Here is a 24,583-nt window from a genome sequence, read left to right on the forward strand (position 1 = left end):
AATTTAATATACCATTGACAATAAACCTAAATCTGAGAGGAAAGAATGATAATTGTCAAATAAAAGGAAATAATTGAAGGAAAGGTTAAGTAAAGTAGTAGTAACGGTAATATATTATTGGTAACATATTACTAGTACTTTACATGTACACTTCTTCCTTCGTATTCGCAGGGGTTAGGAGCGGAGCTGACCCATGAATACGGAAAAATCGCATATAACTTTTTATATATTATTCCTGGAATTTTTTTTTTTTTTAACTCTTGTGATTATGATGAAATTGCGAATAAAAATCAATGTTCACATTCGCGATTGTTTTGGAAAACCAAGGGCTCCTTTTGCAAAGCCACGCTAGTGGTTTTAACGCACACACTGGCCGGAAATCTACCTCCTGCTCCAAAGGAGGCGATAGCGGCTAGCGTGTGTGGCAATTCTGCTCATCCCTATTTACAGGTGGCAAACTGTTTCCACAACGAACAGCGTGTTGGGGGTGGGGGTTGTACTGTTTAATCTATTTGGAATAGATTTCCAATTGATCTACTGGCAGATAGAAGAATGTTATTTGATTTTCATATTTTATTATATGTGTGCATTTTATTGTATATCAGAGGAAATTGGTATGCAAGCAACTTATAAGTTGAAATAAATATCTGTAATGCTCTTTTAAAATCTAAAAATGATTGTAATGTGCTTTTGTTTTTTGTTAGGGGCTTGCTAAGGATGAAATCCTAGCTAACCGATTGCTAGAGTTCTTGATGACTCATGCGTTCCATGAGAAAAGAGCAGTGTTCAGGCACAACCTGGAAATTATAAAGACAGTGGTGGAGTGTTGGAAGGATTGCTTATCTATACCATACAGGTAGCAACATGAAACATAAAGCATAGTTTCCACAATCCATAAGACCATTTTCTAGATCACAGTGGACCTCATGTACTAAATTCCGTGTTTGATATTATTTTTTTTACTCATTAAATTTGATTAAGAATTTGTCAAATACGAAAGACAACAGGTTATTGAAAACATGAACAACAACACATAAAACATAGGGCGAGATTCACAAAGCAAACCGATCGGGTACCGATTTGGTTTGCGACCCGATTTTTCTCCGGCCCAATTCACTTACCTCTTTGCCGATCTGATTCCGATCCGTGCATGCAAATGAGGGGAACGGCATGCAAAGTAGGCAGGGACCCGATTCACAAAACAAATTTTAAAAACCGACTGGGCTTGGCTGATCAACCCAAGAAGTGACTGCTGGGGACCAATCGCAAACGTCCTTTCCCACTCTCCAGCTCCATTGCCGCCCTGTTCTCTGCCCTGCTCTCTGTTGCCCCGCTCTCGCTGCCTTTACTCTGCAGAAGCTCTGGGGGAGGGAGGAAGAGAGCAGTAGATGTTGGCCGCATTGTTTAGCTCCTTGCACCGTCCTGCTCTCTGCCCTTCTCCTGCCTTTCAGCCCTGGCTTTGCCGCCCCAAACTCCCCCTGCTCTCTGCTGCCCAGACTGATCTCTGCTGCCCCAACTCTCCTGCTCTCTGCCTCCTTCCCTGCAGTGCGAGCCCGCGTGTTTAAAGCGGGAATGCACTACGCAGTACAGCCCCGCTTTAAAACTGTGGGCTTGCACTGCAGGGAAGGTGACAGAGCAGGAGAATCAGGGCCAATGAGTTTTTAGCCTTTTAAAGAGGCTAGTGCTGCTGCCGGGGATCGCCCTTCAAGACAACTGATGGTAGGTAGCAGGAGAGTCGGGCCCCCCCCCCAAAAAAAAAAAAACCCGAACAAACAAAAAATGCAGCAAAAACAAACACGAAAGCATGCGCAGACCATCTACAGGAAAATCAGATGGTCTGCACATATGTCTGGATCGCACACTAGCGATCCGTGTCGGCGGATGGGGGCGTTCCTTCGATTGCCCCCATTAGAATATTATTGCTTGCAGAATCCATCCGACCTGCCCGGATCGGACACGAGATCGGTCACGATCGGGCAGGTTAGTGAATCTAGCCCATAGTATTCAATAAGGACAAAGCCCATCCATAGCAACCATTGCTCTCAATCCCTCATCTACCCTCCCACCTCCCTGTCTGAATACAAAATACTAGCAAAATAAAAATTCTCCATAGTTAAACAGATCAGCAACTTCTACTCTCCCTCCCCCCATCCCCTCTTACCACCAAACAAACATTTAGGAGTTCATGTGACTCAGGATCAGTTGCCAATTGTTCATAATGTCCTTTTCTCTTATCAGCCACATGCTCCAAATGAATGACATGCTGCAGTTGACTTTTCCACTCCAAAGTTGGGGCAAGAGGCTTCTTCCAATGAGATGCAATAAGACATTTAGCTGCAGATAAATCCAAAAGAATTAAACGACTTTGCCACCTAAAGGGCTTGTCAGAATGCAGTCCTAATAAACAGCTTTGCAGGATAAATCCCACCTGGCCGTCTGTCCATCTCGCCAAACTGGTGCCAATCAGTTTCCAAAAGGGTTGCATTGCAGTACAGGACCACAAAATATGTAAAAATTTCTCCTCTTGACTCCTACACCTCCCAACAATGATTATATACAGCAGGAAAAAGATGATGCAACCTCTCAGGAGTATAATACCACCTGGTCAACACTTTATATGCATTTTCCTGGATAAAAGCACACGTCGAGGCCTTTTGCACTTCCTTACACGCATGCTCCCATTGTGAATCTGTAAAGGAACAATCTAAATCAGCTTCCCATTTATGTCTAAACGAACATGTAATTTTATCCCAACCCCTTAAATATGAGTAATGAACTGAAGTTGGATGGGGTATTCTACTCAACAAGGACCATAAATTTTCCAAATGTTCCTTTGGCATCAGTGGCCATCTCATCCATGATTGATATTATTATACTGTAGCTGATTTGATGTGTCAAAGGCAGTATGGTAACTAACTAAAGCTTTTCTTACCTTGTATGTTTTGGGGTGGGGAGGAGGGTAAAGGTGCAGGGTGATTAGTCTATCTGGCTCAGTGTGAGTAGAACACTGATATCTTTTTAAGGTGTGACATCTTTTCATTCCACTAACATAAAAGTTCTCAGAAAAAGTCATATATAAGCTTTGAATATCATCTTCAGAAAAACAAATTAAGCTCTAAATATTTGTTGATCTCACAGAAGATTTATCTAATCTAGTTTTTCAGGGCTAATACAGATAATACATCTCCTCATAAATGGAAAAAGTGAGGTGATCACAAGTATTGTCAAAAAGTGTTGTAAGATGACCGAAGCTCAATACAATATACATTATTTTGTGTGTTCAATATACACAACACTGTGATCATTATTTTGACTGAGTCACTAATTTAAAAAGGAAGGTTGCTTGATATGAAAGCAAAAGTGGTAGAACAGTTTTTAATTTGTTTAATGGAAACTAATTATCAGACGATCTGTAGATCTCTTCCAATCATGGCACAATTACAATTGATTGATAAAAAACCATAATTGATAACATTAAAATTTTAAAGACAAATATACATCATATAATAACATAACTCCCCCTTATTTCTATATACTTCCATATATAATTGTATTTATTTAGCATAAGCTGTGCTATATTAATGCATTTTACTTTGTGATTAATATTTAAATATTCATCTTATAATGTTTGTTTTCCCCACAGGTTAATATTTGAAAGGTTTTCCCTTGGCAATACCAATTCAAAAGACAACTCTGTGGGAATTCAGTTACTAGGATTAGTTCTTGCAAATAACCTACCTCCTTATGACTTGAAATGCGGAATAGTTATTGAAAGGTGAGATGCATTGTTCAGGGATAGAAAAACCCCATCACCATAGTGAATTCTTATCAGAACCAAGAAGTATTCTAAAGTATTTTTAAACATAATATAGAATTATTTGTGTGTAATTGTTCATAGTCGGTTACTCAGTCACAGGGATCTTGAATTAAAAAGGAACAAATGTTTTATTTTGTTTGTTCAGAAAGCATAGCAACTGTAACACTATTTTCTCTGGTGAAAGGCTCCTTGTTGTCCTTTTTTAATTTGTAGAGGTTGTTATTAAATAAAATAACAAAAGTACAGGCTAAAAAGAAACAATCTAGCTCTGAGAAGAAATACAATATATGCATTATGTAACATAAAAAGACTATGAACCCTAATATCAAAGCATTTCAGAATCGGGGGAAAAAAAAATACCGCCACCTACTGCAGGGGAGCATTTGTATACCTCTAGAGCAGGGGTGTCCAACCTTTTGGCGTTCCTGGGCCGCATTGGCCGAAAAAAATTTTCTCAGGCCGCACAAACACTAGCTGATGAGCAAAAAAAAGGTTGAGCAGGTCCCAAATTTGCAATCACTAATATAGAAGATGTACATATCTAATATTAAACCTTCATTAAAGGGACACTGGAGAGGAACCCAAAAAAGCAGTAATACTTACCCTGACTGATTGATCCTCCATGTGCCCCGCTGACAGTGGGAGCAGCCACAGGCTTCCGCATCCCCATTTTTATGAGCAGGGATGTGTGCTCCTGGTTCTCCTATTTACTTCTATTACAGCTACGGTGAGCCTCTTCAGAGGTGAGCCTCATCAGAGCGGGGATGCTGAATCAGCTGTCAGCAGCGCAGGTGGAGGATCGTTCAGTCAGGGTAAATATTACTGCTTTCTTGGGCCTCTCACTTTGATTTTAGGCTCCCTCAAAATGAATATCTCCCTTGCTGTAGCTAGTAGGGATCCCCAAGCCTCACCAACTGACGGCCACCTCCTCCCCCTCCAACTTCCCAAGTTCTGTAGCTGGCGGCAATATTGAAGAGCTTCTGCCTTCCCTCCTCCCTGCCCCCTCCCCCACTTGGCTTTCATGCATACACGAAAGCAGTGGCAGCTTGAGGATATTGCCATTGGCTGCAAAGCTTGGAGATTTTGAGTTGCGAGACTGGAGGAAGATGTCTTCAGTTGGCAGGGCTTGGGAATCCCCACTATCTCAAGTATTTATATATTGCACTCAGGGGGGGAGAAACTTTGGTGTCCATCCACTAATTTTGGGCTCCAGTCCCTCCCCCAAATCAGCTGTACAGTATATGACTACGCCACTGAATACAAAAATAATTGTGATGCATATATCCCAAAGCTAACATATCCCAGTTAATAAATTCAAAATAAAACAATTTTTTCTACCTTGTTGTCTGGATATTTTGTTTTTTCATCATCTTGGTCCCAGTTTCTCTTTCTTCTTTTTGTCTATCTTCAACTAATTCTCTTTCCAGTGTCTGCTGTTCATTTTTTCTCCTCTTCTCTTGTTCCATTTCCTTCTTATGCCTATCTCCAACGTATTGATTTTTCCTTTTCAGCTTTCTTAACTTTTTCTTTTCTTTTTTGCCTCTGTCCACTCAAATCTTGCCTTCTTTCTCACCCTTCTTCTTTTTAAATGTTCAGCTACCTCTCAATTCTCCATCTTCTCTCAGTCCCTATCTCTCCCATTTCCCATCTCACTCCTTTATATCTCAAATCTTGCCTTCCTTTCTCACCCTTCTTCTTTTTAAATGTTCAGCTACCTCTCAATTCTCCATCTTCTCTCAGTCCCTATCTCTCCCATTTCCCATCTCACTCCTTTCCCAGCCTCCTATTCCCTTCTATCTACTCCCCATTACCACATTTCTACCACTGTACTCACTGCTCTCTCACTCATCTTGTCATCTCCCTTTTGACCTCATCCACATGGCTCACCACTTTCAGAATCCCCCCTCCCTCTTTCCACTGGTAGGCTATAACTCCCTGTCCCTCTCTCCACTGGTCAGGCGACAACTCCCTGTCCCTTTCTTTCCATCCCCTAGCATCATTTTATCCCAGCTCTCTTCCCTCCTGCCCTCCCATGGTTCCATCCCTCCTATTCTATCTCCATGGTCCAAAATTTTGCTCCCTCTCTTTTCTGTTTTTCTTCTTCCCTTCCCCCTTGATGCTGAACAATGAAATAGAGGGGGAAAAAGGAGAGATGCTGCATCTCTCTGCCTTCCATCCACACGCCTAACATTTCTCCCTCCCTCCCATCCCCAAATCCAACTTCTCTCCCTTTCTCTTCCCAACTGCCCCCCCATCCCACCTCTGCCTGCCTGCCTCCCTTCCCCAGGTCCACCATTTATTCCTTTCTCTTCCCAACAGTTCTCCCTTCAAGTATCTCTTTCCCTTTTCCTCCACACCACCCCAGGTCCAGCTTCTCTCCCTTCAGACCATTGCCCACCATCTCTCTTTCTGTCCTCTGTTTCTGGCCCCATAAGCTCTCCCCCCACGCCCAATCTGGCACTTATTTAATACCCCCCAAAAAAAGTCCAGGAGGCTTCCTCAGCCCAGCATGTTCTCCCCCTTCTCTATGAGCCCATGCATCTCTACCTCACTTCTCTCCCACCACCATGTCCAATAATTCTCTCTCTGTCTCCGTCCCTCCTCTCTCTGCCCAACAGTTCTCCTCTTTCATTATCTCCCCAATTGCACCATCTCTTTCCCTCTCTCAGACACCCAATTCTCCCTTTCCATTATTTCTCTCACCTCAGCAACTCTTTCCCTCACTCCCTCCATTCTTCCATCTTATGGCTCCTCCACTGTGTAGGCCGCTACCACTTATACATGAACTGCAACTGCGCCAGGCATGTAGGCTAGGTTCAACTTGGGATCTGTATTCTTGCCTCACCCAGAGGCTGGCTGGTGAAGGTGGTTGACTGAAGGCAGTAGTGCATGCTGTAGTTCTGCATAGGGAAGACTCCTCATATATCTAAGGATTAGTTAATTTTTTTTCCTCACCTGTAAATAGGGTTACCAGATGTCCGGATTTTCCCAGGTGTCAGGATAGCTTTTCAAAACCCGGAACTTTGTCCGGGTTTTGAAAAGCCTCCTCTAAATCGCGTCAGGCAGGAGGAAATCTGCGCACGTGCCGATTTCCTCCTGCCCGACACGAGCAGGCGGGGCTGGGGCGTAATGGGACAGGTATGGGTGGAACTGGGCAGGCCTGGGGGACGGGTCTAGGGGACCGGATTTTACTATAGTAAAATCTGGCGACCCTACCTGTAAAGCTAACAAAACTTCCATACCTAGCACTTTTTTAGTATTTCTGTTGACCTTAATCCACTCTGTGGCTTCAGTTTTTCTTGGCTTCTAGGCTCACTCTCTGAGGTATAGATTTCTCTCCTTGTTGGTGGTCCCTGTTCTCCTTTAGTTCCTTATTAATCTGTCTTTAAAAATATGCACATGATACCAACAACCAGTGTTCAATAAACAGGATAAGCAGACTAGGGTTCCTTGTTTTCTGCAATTTTGTGGCTTCAATAAATGCCAAAGAATGCAGCCTAAGCCATAGATGTACTGCAAAATAGCCAGTAGTGTAATTCTGTCACCACAAGTTCTCTGTTTCTCACGCCCAAATGCACAATTAAAATCTTAAACTTTTTTAGAAGTGGCTTATTCCAGAATGTCTTGAGTATTTCTGAGTGCCATAGATGTTCAGACCATAGTTTGGAACCAGTGAGGTGAGGCATGGGGAATAACCAGACTTTAGATTAAGTATGAGAACTTGTATGCTCAGCTGTCCAGGGTAGCCGAGAATTACCGAGAACAACAAATAATGGCCTTAGGAGCCATGTCCTACAAACAGACTGGTACTTTTTGATTTGTATGATTGGATTTGCTTTATTGGTGATATGCCATGTACACTCTGATGAGTGAAAGATGCAGGATAGAAATATTTTTAAATAACTGGTAGCTGGTTATTACCAGATTTTCAGACACTGTCATGGAGATAAAGAAGAAACATAGAAATGTGACAGCAGATAAAGGCCAAATTTCCCATCCAGTCTGCCCATCCATCATCTCTTCCTCTCCCTAAGAGATCCCATGTGCCTGTTCCATACTTTTTTTGAATTCAGACACAGTCTTTGTCTCCACCACCTCTATCAGGAAACTATTCTACTATTCTGTAAAAAAGTATTTCCTTAGATTATTCCTGAGTTTATCACCTCTTTAACTTTATCCTATGCCCACTCACTCTGGAGCTTCCTTTCAATTGAAAGAGACTCGCCTCGTGTGTATTTATGCCACATAGGTATTTAAATGTCTCTTAACATATCTCCCCTCTCCCGCCTTTCCTCCAAAATATACTTATTGAGATCTTAGTTGCACATGAATGTTTTTCAAAATGTTCATGTTTGAGAATTGTTTCAGTGTTCGATGAGATACAAGATAAGTATAATCTGATTTGCATTCTAGATACTTTCAAGCCTTGGCTAACAACATTGCTTTAACGAAGTACAAAGAGATTTACTTAGCTGCAGCTGAAGTCTTGGGACTTGCCCTTCATTATGTCGCTGAGAAAGAAAAAGTAAGTTTTGATATCATAGCTATTACTTTTTGATTCTAATACATACTTTTAAGTCGGTTTGCTTATTTTTACATCTGCTAGCTCAATTCAGACTTTTGTGACTAGTGGCTTATTCTCACTAATGATAAAATGAATCTTCTGAATATATTATACTTTTTTAAAAAAATATTGCTTATTTTTTCTGCGCACAATACAAGTTATTTTCCTGCCATGATTTACAATCTGTTTGTACCTGTGGCAGTGGAGAATGAGATGCTTGTCCAAGATCACAGAGTCTCAGTGGCAGAAGCAAGATTTGAAACCTGACTTCCTTGAGTCTTTACCTGCTGCTCTATTAATCCACCAGTTACAATTCATTTTTTTTTTTTAATTATGCTCTATTTTAGGGGATTTTCTCTAGTTTTCCTATTCACTGTTCCATGAGCGGCAGCAGCAGCTCATAAAATCCATTGCATAAACACATTGATATGTGTCACCTTTCTGCAGTGACAAGGATTCCCTCCTCACTAGGCTTATTGGCATGTTCTTTACAGTATACTTTGCCACCACAAGCCTGAGAAGCTGGACCAATGTTTGAGAGCTAAAACAAACGAGCCCCTTTCACTAAAGTGCAGTGAAGTTGTACATGGTAGATGCAGAGTCTTTGTCCTAATATACTGACCACCAGGGCCAGCCCAAGGGTGTGCAATGCCCTATGTGGAACTTCAGCTGTGCCCTTCACAATCTCCCCCCCTTCCCTTTTTTTTTTTTCTGAACAATTGCTTTATAATTTCCCCTTATATGTGGAAGTCCTCTTAATTGTTATCCGCTCTAACTCAATTCAGAAAGCTGAGGAATATAAGAACTTGAATTGAATAGGATTGGATTGAACTTAAAGTATCACCTATGTCCATCTCCTCTTCTTTGCCTCTGCCCCCGTATCCAGCATCTTCCCTTCCCTTTCCTTCCCAATACTGCCCTCCAGATGTCCAGCATTTCTCCTTTCCTTCCCTGCCCCCTCTCAGGAATCCCATAATAAAGAACACCTCGGATCTATGCTAGAAAAATAGTTCTAGGAGTAATATGGTTTGACAAATAGGGTCACAAAAAAACTGCTCAAATCAACTAGAAAATTGTTATAAATTATATCAATTTAGTGAGAAGATCTCAGTGTAGATTGAAAGGGGCTGGAGGAGCTGCCGTACAGCGAAAGATTAGAGAAACTGGGCCTCTTCTCCCTCGATCAGAGGAGATTGAGAGGGGACATGATCGAAACATTCAAGGTACTAAAGGGGATAGACTTAAGAACATAAGAACATAAGAAGTTGCCTCCGCTGAGGCAGACCATAGGTCCATCCTGCTCAGCGGTCCGCACCCGCGGCGGCCCATCAGGCCCATTGCCTGAGCAATGGTCTATCCTATCTATACCCCCCAATCCCTTTTTCTTCTAGGAATCTATCCAAACCTTCTTTGAAACCATTTAATGTTTTCTTGTCTACAACAGCCTCTGGAAGTGCGTTCCATGCATCCACCACCCTCTGAGTGAAAAAGAACTTCCTAGCGTTTGTTCTAAACCTGTCCCCCTTCAGTTTCTCCGAGTGCCCCCTTGTACTTGTGGCGCCCCTTAATTTGAAAAATCTGTCCCTGTCTACTTTTTCTATGCCCTTCAGGATCTTGAAGGTTTCTATCATGTCTCCTCTAAGTCTTCGCTTTTCCAGGGAGAAAAGTCCCAACTGTCTCAATCTGTCGGTATATGGGAGATTTTCCATTCCCTTTATCAGTTTGGTTGCTCTTCTTTGTACTCCCTCAAGTACCGCCATGTCTTTCTTGAGGTATGGCGACCAGTACTGGACACAGTACTCCAGATGCGGCCGTACCATTGCACGATACAGCGGCATGATGACTTCCTTCGTCCTGGTCGTAATACCCTTCTTAATGATACCCAGCATTCTGTTTGCTTTCCTAGAGGCTGTGGCGCATTGCGCCGATGCCTTCAGTGTTGCGTCTACCATCACTCCCAGGTCTCTCTCCAGGTTACTAACCCCTAGTGGTGTTCCCCCCATTTTGTATGTGAACATTGGGTTCTTTTTCCCCACGTGCATGACCTTGCATTTCCCCACGTTGAAGCTCATCTGCCACTTTTCGGCCCACTTTTCCAGCTGCGTTAGATCCTTTTGGAGATCCTCGCAGTCTTCCTTGGTTTGAGCCCTGCTGTATAGTTTGGTGTCATCTGCAAATTTAATGACTTCACACTTAGTTCCCGCCTCTAGATCATTTATGTAGATATTGAACAAGAGCGGTCCCAGCACCGACCCCTGCGGGACTCCGCTCGTGACCCCTTTCCAGTCTGAGTAGTGTCCCTTTACGCCAACCCTCTGCTTCCTGTTTGCCAGCCAGTTTTTGATCCATCGGTGGACCTCCCCTTGTACCCCGTGGTTCCATATCTTTTTAAGCAGTCTCTCGTGTGGCACCTTGTCGAAGGCTTTTTGGAAGTCAAGGTAAATGATGTCTATAGATTCCCCTTTATCCACCTGGCTGTTCACTCCCTCAAAGAAGTACAGTAAGTTTGTGAGGCATGACCTACCCTTACAGAAGCCATGTTGACTCGGTTTTAGCTGCCCATTTTTTTCGATGTGTTCACAGATGCTGTCTTTAATCAGTGCCTCCATCATCTTTCCCGGGACTGAGGTCAGGCTCACCGGCCTGTAGTTTCCCGGGTCTCCCCTTGCGCCCTTCTTGAAGATGGGCGTGACATTTGCTATTTTCCAATCCTCCGGGATCTCTCCGGTTTTTAAGGATAGGTTGCATATCTGTCGAAGTGGCTCCGCTATTACGTCTTTTAGTTCCTTGAGTACCCTTGGGTGAATGCCATCCGGACCCGGCGATTTGTCGCTCTTTAGTCTGTCAATCTGCTTGAGTACATCCTCTTGGCTTACCTCTAAATCGACCAGCTTATCGTCTTTGTCTCCTATTACGATCTCCTCGGGTTCTGGAATGGTGGTTATATTCTCCATCGTGAAGACTGACATGAAGAACTCATTTAACCTGTCAGCTATCTCTTTCTCTTCTTTTACAACTCCCTTTCTATCTCCATCGTCCAATGGTCCCAATTCTTCTCTCGCCGGTTGCTTCCCCTTGACGTATCTGAAGAACGACTTGAAGTTTGTTGCTTCCTTTGCCAGTCTCTCTCTCAGATAAGGACAGGTTGTTCACTCTCTCTGGTCCGGAGAACGAGAGGGCACTCTCTAAAGTTGAAAGGGGATAGATTCCGTACAAATGTAAGGAAGTTCTTCTTCACCCAGAGAGCGGTAGACAACTGGAACACTTTTCTGGAGGCTGTTATAGGGGAAAACACCCTCCAGGGATTCAAGACAAAGTTAGACAAGTTCCTGCTGAACCAGAATGTACGCAGGTAAGGCTAGTCTCAGTTAGGACATTGGTCTTTGATCTAGGGGCTGCCGCATGAGCGGAATGAGGGGCAAGATGGACCACTGGTCTGACCCAGCAGCAGCAATTCTTATGTTCAGACAAATGTAAAAACGCGTAATACTTCAACCTGTGTATGAGATAAAACTCAATACACTGCAACATTGTGGAGTCTTCCTTTGTGCATATAATGTGAATAGTATAAACACATATAATAAATAATAAAGAGTGAGAAAATGCGTGATCCAATTTTATTATGTGTGTTTACACTATTCACATTATATGCACAAAGGAAGACTCCACGATGGTTCAGTGTATTGAGTTTTATCTCGTACACAGGTTGTTGTCTGACTTTTCAATCTACACTGAAGTCTTCTCACTAAATTTATAATAATTTATAATAATTGTCTAGTTGATTTGAGTAGTTTTTGTGTGACCATATTACTCCTAGAACTATTTTTCTAGCTAACCCTCTCAGGAATCCAGCATTTCTAAACTAAACTAAACCTTAAGTTTATATACCGAATCATCTCCACGGATGTTGTGGAGCTCGGCACGGTTTACAAGAACTTAAAATTCCCTACCCACACCTTCCAAGTGTCCTACATCTCTCTTCCTTTCCTTGCTTAGAATCTCTTTCTTTATCCTCCTCGGGGGTCCTAAGTGGCAGGGGGAAGTGGGCATCCCTCCTGCCTTTTGGGAGGGAGGGGCACCTGGCACAGGGGTGGGCCTTAATGGCAGGAGGGCATCCCTCCTGCCATTTCACTGCCGCAGGGGTGGTGGTCGGCATGGCAGGAGGGAGTGGGTATCCCTCCTGCCAGTTTTTTCTCACGTGAGAGGGGGGGAACGGCATGGCATGAGAGAATGGGCTTTCTTCCTGCTGATTTTTGCTGACACGGGGGTGGAAATTCCCGGTGTTGCGTTCATCGGGAGTTATCGAGGAGGGCAGGATAAACTGCTGCTATTAGCTGTCACAGAAGTATGGTAGTGGTTTCTGCAGCTGTGTACCAGCAATTATTGTGATCTAATTCAGGTGCTAACTACTTAGTATGCTTTAGTAAAAAGTCCCCTGAGTGTTCTGCATGACAGGAATTAGGGTTGACTGCTAGAATAATTTGGTGTCTGTTTCCATTTCTTTTTATATTTCTTTATTTTTCACAGTATATGGTATAGTCCGAGGAGAAAACCTTGGTTGTGGCTTTCCATGTATAATCCCATGCAAAACTCAGTAGATTGGTGCCTTGCTGGTGAAAGTCAGTTTTATCTGTTTAGTGGGTTCATGATTGATTGATTGGTTGATTCACTTGTTTAGCCCATCCTCCTAAAAGAGCCCAGAACAGGTTACAAGAGTACATACACAGAATAGTTGAGATAATACAAACAAGACGTTATAGGAAAGAGTAGTACAGTCACATTACAGTAGGTATAAACATCCAAGATACATGCCTACTTTGGAGTGGGACTTAAGTGGGGTGGCACTCCCATCTTACCCTCTCTTCCCTCCGCAGACCCAAAGCCTTATTCACATAGAGGCATATTTTCAAAGCGCTTAGACTTACAAAGTTCCATTGTAACCTATGGAACTTTATAAGTTTAAATGCTTTGAAATTGAGCCCCATAGACTCCAGACCTAAGCATTAGCAATTAACCCTTTATTGAAAATCTTTTTACTAGTTTAACAATAGGCAAGATAAAACCTTCCAGATTGGGTACCAAATCTATTTAAAAAGCTTCCAGCATTGTGGCAAGCTTGGTAAAGCTCCTATTTTCTCCATTTTTATAGCTGAAACATCTAATTTTTTTTGCATTATGTGACCGTTGGAGATTTTCCTGATCACTAAGTAGTATCCATTTCCTGATTACCAAAAAGGACTTCTAAAAAAATAATTTACCTTTGGTTAACCTTCCCACCACTGTTACATCAAAAAATTGTATTCGTACTTTAAAGGAATCTACACCCCCAACAGCACACCTACATGGTTAACCAACTCTCTCCATTATGTTCATATTTTTGCACAGGCCCAAAACATATGGCCCAAAGAGGTCATTTGTGACTTGCATTTCCAATTCAGGGAGGTCCCTGCCCAATATGTGCATTCTGGGGAAGAGTTATAACCTATATCCAAATTTATTTTGCTGCTCTTATAGCATAATACTGTAAGACAAGGTAACAAACTATTTTTTCCATAAATGTAAAGAAATTCTGGAGACTTTGTCCTGTGACAAAGCTGGATCCTTAAGTATACTTTTTTCTTGCAGACTTTAGAAGGCCCAATTTTTGATTATGTCATCAAAGAATTAAAGCATCATCAGAATTCAAAAGAAGACAAATTTATTATGTGCTTAAATAAAGTAGTGAAGAACTTCTCCCCTCTTGCAGACAGGTGAGATGACAAATTTTTACAAGCAATGCATTTTCTCATGGGTCTCTTAAAGCCACGCTTTTCAACTTTAATTCAGGGTACACTTTCAGGTTTGCCCCATCCTTACCCTCAACCAACTAATATATGATCCTCACTGTCCTTCCTCACACTGAAAAAAGCAGCACTTTTACCTGTCTGTCCTTCATTTTGTTGGCTTCAAACGGACATTTGTATATTGGATGCTATCAACATATATGCTCCATCTTTCTGGATAGCTTAATTGTGCTCCATGCCTTTAAAAATTTAACCTGCAAGTATCCTTTGTTGTCACTTAAAGGTTTATGACTGTGGTGTTCTTCCTGTTACCCAAACTTCATGGAGTACTAAAAACCTACTGTTTGGAGATAGTGATGTGCCGTGCTGAGGAGATTCCTGATCTTTACATCCAATTGAAGAGTAAAGATTTCAATCAGATCATGAGCCACAGGTGCGTATTTTGGAGATGATTTATCCATCTTTTATTTACTGATATCTTTCTTGATTACTGTTTATCTCTCTCTCTAAATGTAAAGATTCCCTACCCTTCCTAATATTTGTTTTTAATGGCAATAAATTGAACAGTTTTGACCAAGGTTTATGAGCATTTTTGTTTAATCTGTCTTTAAAAATATGGCATGTGATACCAACAACTGGTGTTCAATAAACAGGAGAAGCAGACCAGGGTTCCTGGTTTTCTTCAATTCTGTGACTTCAGTAAATTCCAAGGAATGCAGCCTAAGCCATAAATGTACTGCAAAATAGCCATAAGTGTAATGCTGTCACCACAGGTTCTCTATGTTTCTCACTTCCAAAATTGCTGACCGCATAACAGTCCCCTGACTCCTTCCTGATGTTATTGCAGGTTGCCACTTAGGCACCCTCCTTACATTACTATTTGTGGGCCAGCACCTTTCTCATATCTCTTCTGAAACTTCTGGATACAGGCTAGTAGCCTGCTTGCCTTTTACTGCTGCTGCTTGTTTCTGATTGACAGTTCTTCTCCCACCCTCCTTTTATAGACTTTGAACTTCGACCCCCCCCCCATGTCCCTTCCAGTGTTTTTGGTTGCAGACCAGGCTGTGAACTCTTCTCTGGGAGAATTCTGTAGTCAAAGCATGATTTTGAAAATCTTTTTCTTGCAATCACCAAAGATTATTGGCACATACGTAGCAGAACCTAACTACCCCAGATTTCAAAAGAAACTGAAGACTTCCTTTTTGAGAACATATACTTCATTGATACTTAACCCTTTCAGGACCATAAGGATCGTAGGCCAATTTTTGTGGTTTTGATGACATTTTTATGGTAAAAAGGGCTTGCAGATGCCAAAAAATTGATTTTTTTTGTGAAATATCATTATTTTTATTTAAAAAAATCACACTTCTGGCTTATGGACAGTGTGGCAAGTGAATCTTCTCGTCAATCTAGCAACGACGCTAATGAATGAATGTCGGAACCAGTTTGTTTACATAAAGGCAGTATCATATGGAATCCGTACATATCAAATTTAGAACTGTAGACTATCCCAATCAAAATTTATAGGATTTTAAAGTTATGGGACAAATATGTCCCTTGGTCCTGAAAGGGTTAACAAGTATGCTCTTCCACAGCAACCTACACAGCATTTCACCCTTCCAGAAACCACAAGAGCTCCCTCCCCAAACTCTACGTAACATAATCGCACCAATTTACTTGTATCTAGCTCAACTGTATTGTACTTTAAACTGCTATACTGTAATTCTAATGACAGCTCAATATTCCCCAGTATTGAATGATTACTACATCTCCTATCTCTGGTAACTACCTCCTTGTGACCCTGGGTAAGATACTTAATCCCCCATTGCCCCAGGTACATTAGATAGATTGTGAGTCCACCGGGACAGAAAGGAAAAATGCTTGAGTACCTGAATGTAAACTGCTTAGGCTGTAAGTGATATATAATTGCTAAAAATAAATAAATAGTATACTGTACTGCTTACTTTATATTTCATTGTCGTAATTTCTAAATGTAATGTAAACTTATTGATTTGTAAGTCACCTTGAACCTAGATAAACAGAAATTGAAGATTAGATTAAATTGTGCACTAAGCCTTATGCACTAGAGAATGACATGGGGAAAAATTCTGTCCCCGTCCCCGGACCACCATCCTCTGCACCGCCCCGTCCCCGCTGGTCCTTTCACCGCCCTGTCCCTGTCTTCCTTCCTCTTCACCGCCCCGTCACCGTCCCCGCTGTCTCTTTCACTGCCCCGTCACCGTTCCCGTCTTCAACGTCTTCTCCTCTCCATCCCCAGCACCCTTCACGCGGTCCAGCAGATCCCTCCCGCCGGCCAGCCGTGCATTTCCCTCCCTCCCTCCTTTTCCCTTACCTTTTCTTCTTGAAACTGGTGATTTCTATAAGGCTACGAGCTGTATTACAGCTGGAACCTTGAAGTCACGTCGGGTTGCCTGCTAGAAAAGTCTCCTCCGATGCAACCGGAAACAGGAAGTTGCGTCAGAGGAGACTTTTTCCAGCAGGCAACGCAACGTGACTTCAAGGCTCCGGCTGTAATACAGTTCGTAGCCTTATAGAAATCACCAGTTTCAAGAAGAAAAGGTAAGGGAAAAGGAGGGAGGGAGATGCATGGACGGCTGGCGGGAGAAAGTGGGCTGCCGGATCGAACGCTCGTTCACCGCGAGTTCACTACTTGTTCACCGCCCCGTGCTACCATTCACCGCTCCACGGGGCGGTGAATGGCCTTGTCCCCGAACTCGTGGTGACCTTTTTTTTTGGTCACCGTTTTGGTGGGTTACCCTTGGCTAGCTGCTGGTAACAACAGCACGTTTATTGTGCATTATTAAGTCTCTGTATGAAGAGATTCACCCAAGCTAGTGTAAACTTTAATACATCAATCCCTCGGAAAGTTGCACATAGCGCTCCAAGCAGGCTTTTCTTTTTGTACACACCCTGGGAATAATACAAATGATGGAAGGACTCAAAATGAGGAGGTACAATGTGAACTGCACAAAGCAGGGCCATCTTATCCATGCCATATTAGTTCCCATCCTTCAGAGTTCATGCTGTAGTTAGGAAGGAAAGGTATGGATGACAGCCTGTGGCTCAGAAAAGAACTCCTATGTGATTTAAGTATCATTGCTGGTATCCTTTAATGCAGTGTGCTAGTGCAGGTCTGGACTTGAGCTGGAAGCAGTGGTGACACTTTCTTGGCACACCTAATCAGGTCTGAGAGCATTAATTGGAAAACACTGACTTAAAAAAAAATAAAAAAGTGCAAATAGAAAAAATGTCTGAATTTCTTTCTTTTCTTTTTTTTTAATTCTTTATTCATTTTTTCATCTTACAACAAGTGTGACAGATAATAATAGTTAAACTTAAACCATATCACTTGAGTATCTATCATTATTAATTTCACAATTAAAAATAAAAATAAATCCCTCCTTCCTAACCCTAATATTACATATGTGATTACATATATATATTATTCTCTATTAATCCACCCCATCAATATATAATTAAACTTCCTCCCACCCCCATCCCTGTACAATTATACCAACTGGGGAAAAATGATATGTTATTCATTACAATACTCTATTAAAGGTCTCCAAACCTCCTGAAAGTTATTAAAATTTCCTTTCTGTAACACTTACGTTCTTTCCATCTTATACATATGACACAGTGAATTCCACCAAAAACTATAATTTAATCTATTCCAATTTTTCCAATTAAATGTAATCTGCTGAATGGCAACTCCTGTCATAATAAGTAATAACTTATTATTCTTTGCAGAAAATTGACTTTTCTTCCTCATTGACATTCCAAATAAAATAGTATCATAGGATAAAGCCACAGAATTTTCTAACAAACAATTTATTTGGCCCCAAATCGATCTCCAAAAAGCCAAAATGAATGGACAGTAGAATAATAAATGATCTAAAGTCCCTGCTTTGAGATGACAATGCAAACATTTATTTGACTTAGAGCTATCTAACTTTTGCAAACGAACAGGGGTCCAGAAAGCTCGGTGCAACAGAAAAAACCAAGTTTGTCTCATAGATGCTGACATTGTACAACTCATCCTCCAAGACCAAATTTGTGGCTATTGAGATGCAGTAATTTGATGCTTAATCTCAATGCTCCAAATGTCCATAAGACCAGATATCAATTTATACCACTGTGCGGCCTGGTGTCCCAGGAAGTCCACCTGAAAGCACAAGAACTCTAAACTATATTGGTCATTAAGATTTTTCCATGCAGGGAACCCTACCTGAATGGCCTGCTTCAGTTGCAACCATCTATAACTTTGTGATTTATTAAGACCAAATTTGTGTTGCAGCTGTGAAAAATCCAGCAGTTTACCATTAGCTATAACATCGTCCAGAGTTCTAATACCCGCCATTACCCGATGACCTTAAATCCGCCTATTTGAATCTTGGAATTAAGCCATATAAGTTTCATATTCAAGTTTCTTTTGATTTAAAGGGATACAGTAAACTGTTTGTTAACCGGAACTCAATTAATTTCTGGCTGTAATTTAAGTGTAAACTTGGCATGCCACACATGAGTATACCCACACTTTGCCTACCACATGTCTGGTAGTTTGTCTGGAACAGTTTATGATATGGCATAATATGGGATATAGTATTAGTTAGGCTTATTTTTTAATGATAACTTTCAAGCAACCAGAAACTACATTTATCCAGTATCTATCAATCCCCATGGGTGCCGGTTAACTGCAATTCTACAGTATATTGCACATGAGTGTAAATGCAAATCTCTAACCATTACTTTATTCTCTTTTTAAGGGATGATGACAGGCAGAAGGTTTGTCTTGATATAATATATAAAATGCTGCCTAAACTTAAACCAGCGGAGCTCAAAGAACTTTTAACCACAGTAGTAACATTTAGCTCTCACCCATCACCAATGTGCCGAGAACGAATGTATGACATCTTAATGTGGATCTATGACAACTACAGGTATCACTATAGGACATTGTAACACAGATTTGTTAATAATCTTCAGTCCTGAAGAAAAAAAGGATATTTTTCAAGTAGTTTTTTTTTTGTTAGATCAAAATAAGAATAATATAGAAAAAATATATACAAGCTTCTGAAATCATATTCATGCTTTTCAAGATGCATACTGTTGGAACAGCTTGCTAGATTCTTTTTTAGTTAGGTTTTAAAACAAAATAAGTTTCTTTTCTTTCAACTTATACGTAATAACCTAGCAAGGGAAAGCTGGAGAGAGGCATGTCTGTATTTAATATAGTCTAATTCTGTGCTATGAAATATTTACCCAATTTATATAATGTATTTTGGCCTGGCTTAGACACTTTTGGAAAGAGGAAACTGGGCTTGAAAGTTATTTCTAAGCTTTTCATTGGTCCCCAAGGAGTCCTTATGTACTATGATTATATAGAGCAGTGTTTTTCAACCGCTGTTCCGCGGCACACTAGTGTGCCGCGAGATGTTGCCTGGTGTGCCGTACGGTCAGGGCCGCCATCAGGGCAGTACCACCAGTCTAGGGAGATGGGCGGTCCGCCCCACGTGGACAGGAGAGAGCTGGACGGGGGACCCGCGGAGTTCAATACATCTCGAGCCGCGAGGCTCGTCTTCTGTTTCTGCCTGCCCTGCAGCTAACATATAGCCGATCTCAAGCGTTCCCCGATGTCAGCGCTGACGTCGGATGGAGGGCTTAAGCAAAGCCTGCCCTCCGACGTCAGCGCTGACGTCGGAGAATACTTCCGTTCGGCTATTTGTGTGCGGCAGGGCAGACAGGAAGCAGAAGACAAGCCTCGCGGCTTCAGCTTCGTTTTGCTGAGAAAGTTGCAAAGATGGGCTGGTAGGCAAACACGGAACACAAAAGGGGGGAGGGAGTGCGTTTTGGACACAAGGCATGAACTTGGGAGAGAGGAAGGGAGGGAAAGAGATGCTGAGGTGGGGGAGGGAATGGGTTTTTGGACACAGAAGGCATGGACTTGGGAGAGAGGAAGGGAGGGAAAGAGATGCTGAGGTGGGGGAGGGAATGCGTTTTTGGACACAGAAGAAATGGACTTGGGAGAGAGGAAGGGAGGGAAAGAGATGCTGAGGTGGGGGAGGGAATGGGTTTTTGGACACAGAAGAAATGGACTTGGGAGAGAGGAAGGGAGGGAAAGAGATGCTGAGGTGGGGGAGGGAATGGGTTTTTGGACACAGAAGAAATGGACTTGGGAGAGAGGAAGGGAGGGAAAGAGATGCTGAGGTGGGGGAGGGAATGCGTTTTTGGACACAGAAGAAATGGACTTGGGAGAGAGGAAGGGAGGGAAAGAGATGCTGAGGTGGGGGAGGGAATGCGTTTTTGGACACAGAAGAAATGGACTTTGGAGAGAGGAAGAGAGGGAAAGAGATGGTTGTGTACACGGGGAATAGAAGAAAGGAGAATTTTTGGTCATAGGGAGGGAGTGAGGTACAGATAGTGGCATACCAGGGTGGGGGGGGGGGCGGTCTGCCCCACCCCGGGTTTACGTCCCAAGGGGGTGCACAGCTGGCCACCCTCCAGTGTTGTCCCTAGGCCGGCAAACTGCAGCTCTTTAGCCACTTGAGTGCCACCGCCGCCAACGGTGTTGTTGGCGGTGGCAGCATTATAAAATACTTTCTTTGTGTTTATTTGATTCCTATTCAAGAGAATTACTTTATATATAGTCAATATAGGCACAGAGTTAAATTTTTTAACATTTTCTAATGGTGGTGTGCCTCGTGATTTTTTTCCTGAAACAAGTGTGCCTTTGCCCAAAAAAGGTTGAAAAACACTGATATAGAGTAAAATAGCCCTTCTTGTCTGCCTAGTAATGTGGAAGAGTTATAACTGCCACAATGTGCAGGTTATAACAGTATTTCCCCCCCCCCCCCCCTTCATCTTATTCTGAAATGAACATTTGTGTTTATCTTATGCCTTGTTTGAATGCCATTACCATTTTTGTCTCTGCCCCGCTTCTTCCAGAAGGGCATTCCAGGCATTCACTACCCATTTTGTGAAAAATGATTTCTTGATTGTTGCTCCTTCTTAACTGATGCTTAAACCATACTTTTTCTAAGCATTACTTAATTCTTTTCAATACTGTACTAGAACTCTGGGCATATATGTATAGAATATCTGATGGTCAAATATGACATTTCTAACAGATCTGCTTTTTCTTTTGTTTATATATCAGAGATCCAGAAAGCCAGGCAGATAATGATTCTGAAGACATATTTAGATGCACAAATGATGTATTACTTCAAGGATTGATAGATGAAAATGCTGGACTACAGTATGTATCAATATAAAGATGTCTGTATTGATTAAATGTGCAGAGCACTTAATAGTTATCTAGATCTGAAAAGTGCCAGTATTTTTGCAATATTATCAGAAGTTAGGAAATCATGTTTATCATACTCCCATAAAAGCCACAAAGAGAGAAATGCGACACTTGATTTCAACAAAAGTCCATCAGAGTTTGACTGACAGAATCCATAGCAGCTCATTTTCTGTTGCCATAATAGTTAAATCTTCTCCACTTTTGAATCCCTCCTCCTTCACTAGAGGGCTCTTTTGCCTCTTTCAGTTTGTACCAAAGTAGACGATAGCCCAATATTGAAACACATGTGAAGGAAGGATGTGGGGAAACTCCCCAAACTACAACTCTGTTTTGCTCTGAAAATATAATGTTAACACTGCCATTGAACAGTTGAAACAATGAAATAATCATACCAAACAGAAACATTTATGGATCGCAAAACCCCATCATACCAATAAGGTCTGACAGCCAAATTTCAGTTTGGGCTCAAACTTTCTAATTGAGATGGTAAGCAGGTGCAGGAGATAACTGGCAGATATGCCTCCAGAATAACACATCTATCTACTAGATACGTTTTTTAACCGATCACAAGGCTCTCATTTCCCTTAGTCAAGTGGAATATAAGTGTCAATTATGTCCAAGTTGAAGAGATCTGTTATAAAGGTCATATGTCTGAGTACCGCCTCCTCTTTCTGTGATCCTGAGTTTTCCTGGTAGTTTGAGAGATGGAAGGACGGTGAGCCACTTTTAAAACTTTAAATTAATAAACGGTGGCAGCTGGATCTCCCTTGATGCTAATCATACTACCAGTGGCCGGTAGTGTTCCTGTTAGCATTTCCTAACTGAAGCCCTATGGCTTTGTTTGATAGCTTTTTGTTGTTAATGTGGATAGTGTTTTCTTAGTAGATTCCTATCTATTACATTTTCAACCAAGATGAGAAAAAGGTATACCCACCCCCTGTGCATGAGTAATTTTATGTTTATGTACTAATAGGAATGGGTGCAAATGTGGGTACATTATAAAATACATGCATAAGTTTTGATCCTGTTCCAAATATTCACGGGGGCTGAGAACAGGTGAAGTGTAGTAGTGTTTGTTTTTTAAAACATTTATGGTGACTTCATATACATTTCCACCACATTGTCAGCATATGTATACTTTTCACATTAGTGCGAAACAAGCCTACTTATTAGAAATGGAATAAACTGAAAAGACCATTTATTGATTTCTGAATTGACTTTTTTCTTTTTCTTTTTTTTTTTTTTTACAGACTTACCATTAGGAATTTTTGGAGCAATGAAACTAGGTTGCCAGTTGTCACAGCTGATCGTATGTTAGCTTTGCTAAACTGCTTTTATTCGCCCAAGATAGAGAGCCACTACTTGAGTTTAGCCACAAACTTCCTGCTTGAAATGACCAGCAAAAGTCCAGATTATACCAGAGAAATGTTTGAGCATGCACTCTCGGAATGCAAATTTCAGGTAAAGTAGAGAGACTAGTTTGTGTCCATTGTAGTATTAAATATAGTTCAATCTCTTTTATCAACAAAAAGCTTGCAGTACACTTACCAAGCTTTCTTTTCATTTGTAGGATTATACTATTGATTCCAGCTGGCGCTATCGTAGTACTGTTCTCACACCCATGTTTGTAGAGACTCAGACTTCCCTGAGTGCCAGTGGGTATAAATCACAAGAAGGATCTTTTCCAGCTCAGAGCTCACTGGGTGGTCAAGTAAGAGCTACTCAACAATATGAGTTCACACCCACTCAGAACACTGGTAAGCATAGCAGCTTGATTTGTTACTTTTCAAAAGAAAATAAGTTTTATGAGATTGCTATCTGTGTCCCTTTAATAATTTTTCCAACCAATTATTCAAAGTGATTTAAGCAGGCAGAAGAGGCTCCTGCCCGCTTAAATCTAGGGCCTCCAATGGTATTAAACTGGGCAGTACCCTGATCCCCTTCCCGCCCTCTCCCCTACAATACCCTATCCTTCCCTCCCCAGTTTGCCACCATGAAGAAGCCCTCCTGCTGGAACGTGCTGCCACAAGAGGTCATAGCAGCTGTTTTCTAAATGAATCCACAAGAGAAAGAAGTAAGGGGGCTTCGCTCCTGCCCCCAGCAAGTCCCACAAACCATCAGGGACAGCATGCAGTTCTACCCAGATGTTGGGGGTGGGGTTAGAATTGAGGGAGGGCTTTTTCATGGCAGCAGGCTGGAGACAGGGAGAAGGGAAGGAGGGGTTTTGTCGGAGGATCAAAGGGCTTTATAACACAAAATAAAATGTGATGGCCGGCCAGTATTCAACCAACACCCGCTTAACTGTCTTTAGTGGGCCTCAGCTGTACGCATGAGATTGGAAGTGGCTGTGGAAGATGAGCAGTATTGTGGCCATGAAGATGAAATCAGAAAGAATGAGTAAAACAGAGGCAGAAATAGTTGAGTAGGTTGGGGCCATGATTAGAAGCAACTGTAAAGGCTTGAAGTAGCAATCCAGCTTGAATAGGTAAGAAAAGAGAGAAATGAAGGAGGGAGAAAAACTGATAGAGACTGGCTGGAGAAACAGACTGATGGGAACTGGATGGGGGGAGGTAAAGAAAAGGACTGTTAGAAAAATGAAGGGGAAGGGAGATAAGAACATAAGCAGTGCCTCCGCCGGGTCAGACCATAGGTCCATCCTGCCCGGCAGTCCGCTCCCGCGGCGGCCCAAACAGGTCACGACCTGTCTGAATCACCAGAAGGGGCTCCCTTGCCACCTTGGTTTCTCACTGAAGTCCTATCTTCCCATCGTAGTCCTAACCCTCCGGTCTTGCACATGCACGACCTGTTGGGTTTCTATACTTATTACCTGGTTAGCTTTCTATACTTGTGTTACATCCCAGCTCCTCCCTCAGTATCCCACGATCCCTTTATCCCTCAGGAATCCGTCCAATCCCTGTTTGAATCCCTGTACCGTACTCTGCCTGATCACTTCCTCCGGTAGCGCATTCCAAGTGTCCACGACCCTTTGGGTGAAAAAAAACTTCCTTGCATTTGTTTTGAACCTATCTCCCTTCAGTTTCTCCGAATGCCCCCTCGTACTTGTTGTCCCCTTCAGTCTGAAGAATCTGTCCCTA

At 42.0% G+C, this 24,583-nt stretch overlaps 1 protein-coding gene across 3 annotated transcripts in view; it reads left to right on the top strand.

Moving 5' to 3' along the window:
- PRKDC (protein kinase, DNA-activated, catalytic subunit) overlaps positions 1-24,583 on the top strand; it is a 524,414-nt gene that overhangs the window by 334,464 nt on the left and 165,367 nt on the right. For all 3 annotated transcript variants that reach the window (XM_033933710.1, XM_033933711.1, XM_033933712.1), the window contains 9 exons: positions 705-856; positions 3,644-3,775; positions 8,231-8,342; positions 14,007-14,131; positions 14,448-14,597; positions 18,952-19,125; positions 21,342-21,440; positions 22,739-22,949; positions 23,059-23,245. In XM_033933710.1, the coding sequence (XP_033789601.1) occupies positions 705-856; positions 3,644-3,775; positions 8,231-8,342; positions 14,007-14,131; positions 14,448-14,597; positions 18,952-19,125; positions 21,342-21,440; positions 22,739-22,949; positions 23,059-23,245 (1,342 nt within the window). The remainder of the gene's footprint in view (positions 1-704; positions 857-3,643; positions 3,776-8,230; positions 8,343-14,006; positions 14,132-14,447; positions 14,598-18,951; positions 19,126-21,341; positions 21,441-22,738; positions 22,950-23,058; positions 23,246-24,583) is intronic.

Source organism: Geotrypetes seraphini, chromosome 2 (genome assembly GCF_902459505.1).
Source record: "Geotrypetes seraphini chromosome 2, aGeoSer1.1, whole genome shotgun sequence".
In the NCBI taxonomy this organism is placed as follows: domain Eukaryota; kingdom Metazoa; phylum Chordata; class Amphibia; order Gymnophiona; family Dermophiidae; genus Geotrypetes; species Geotrypetes seraphini.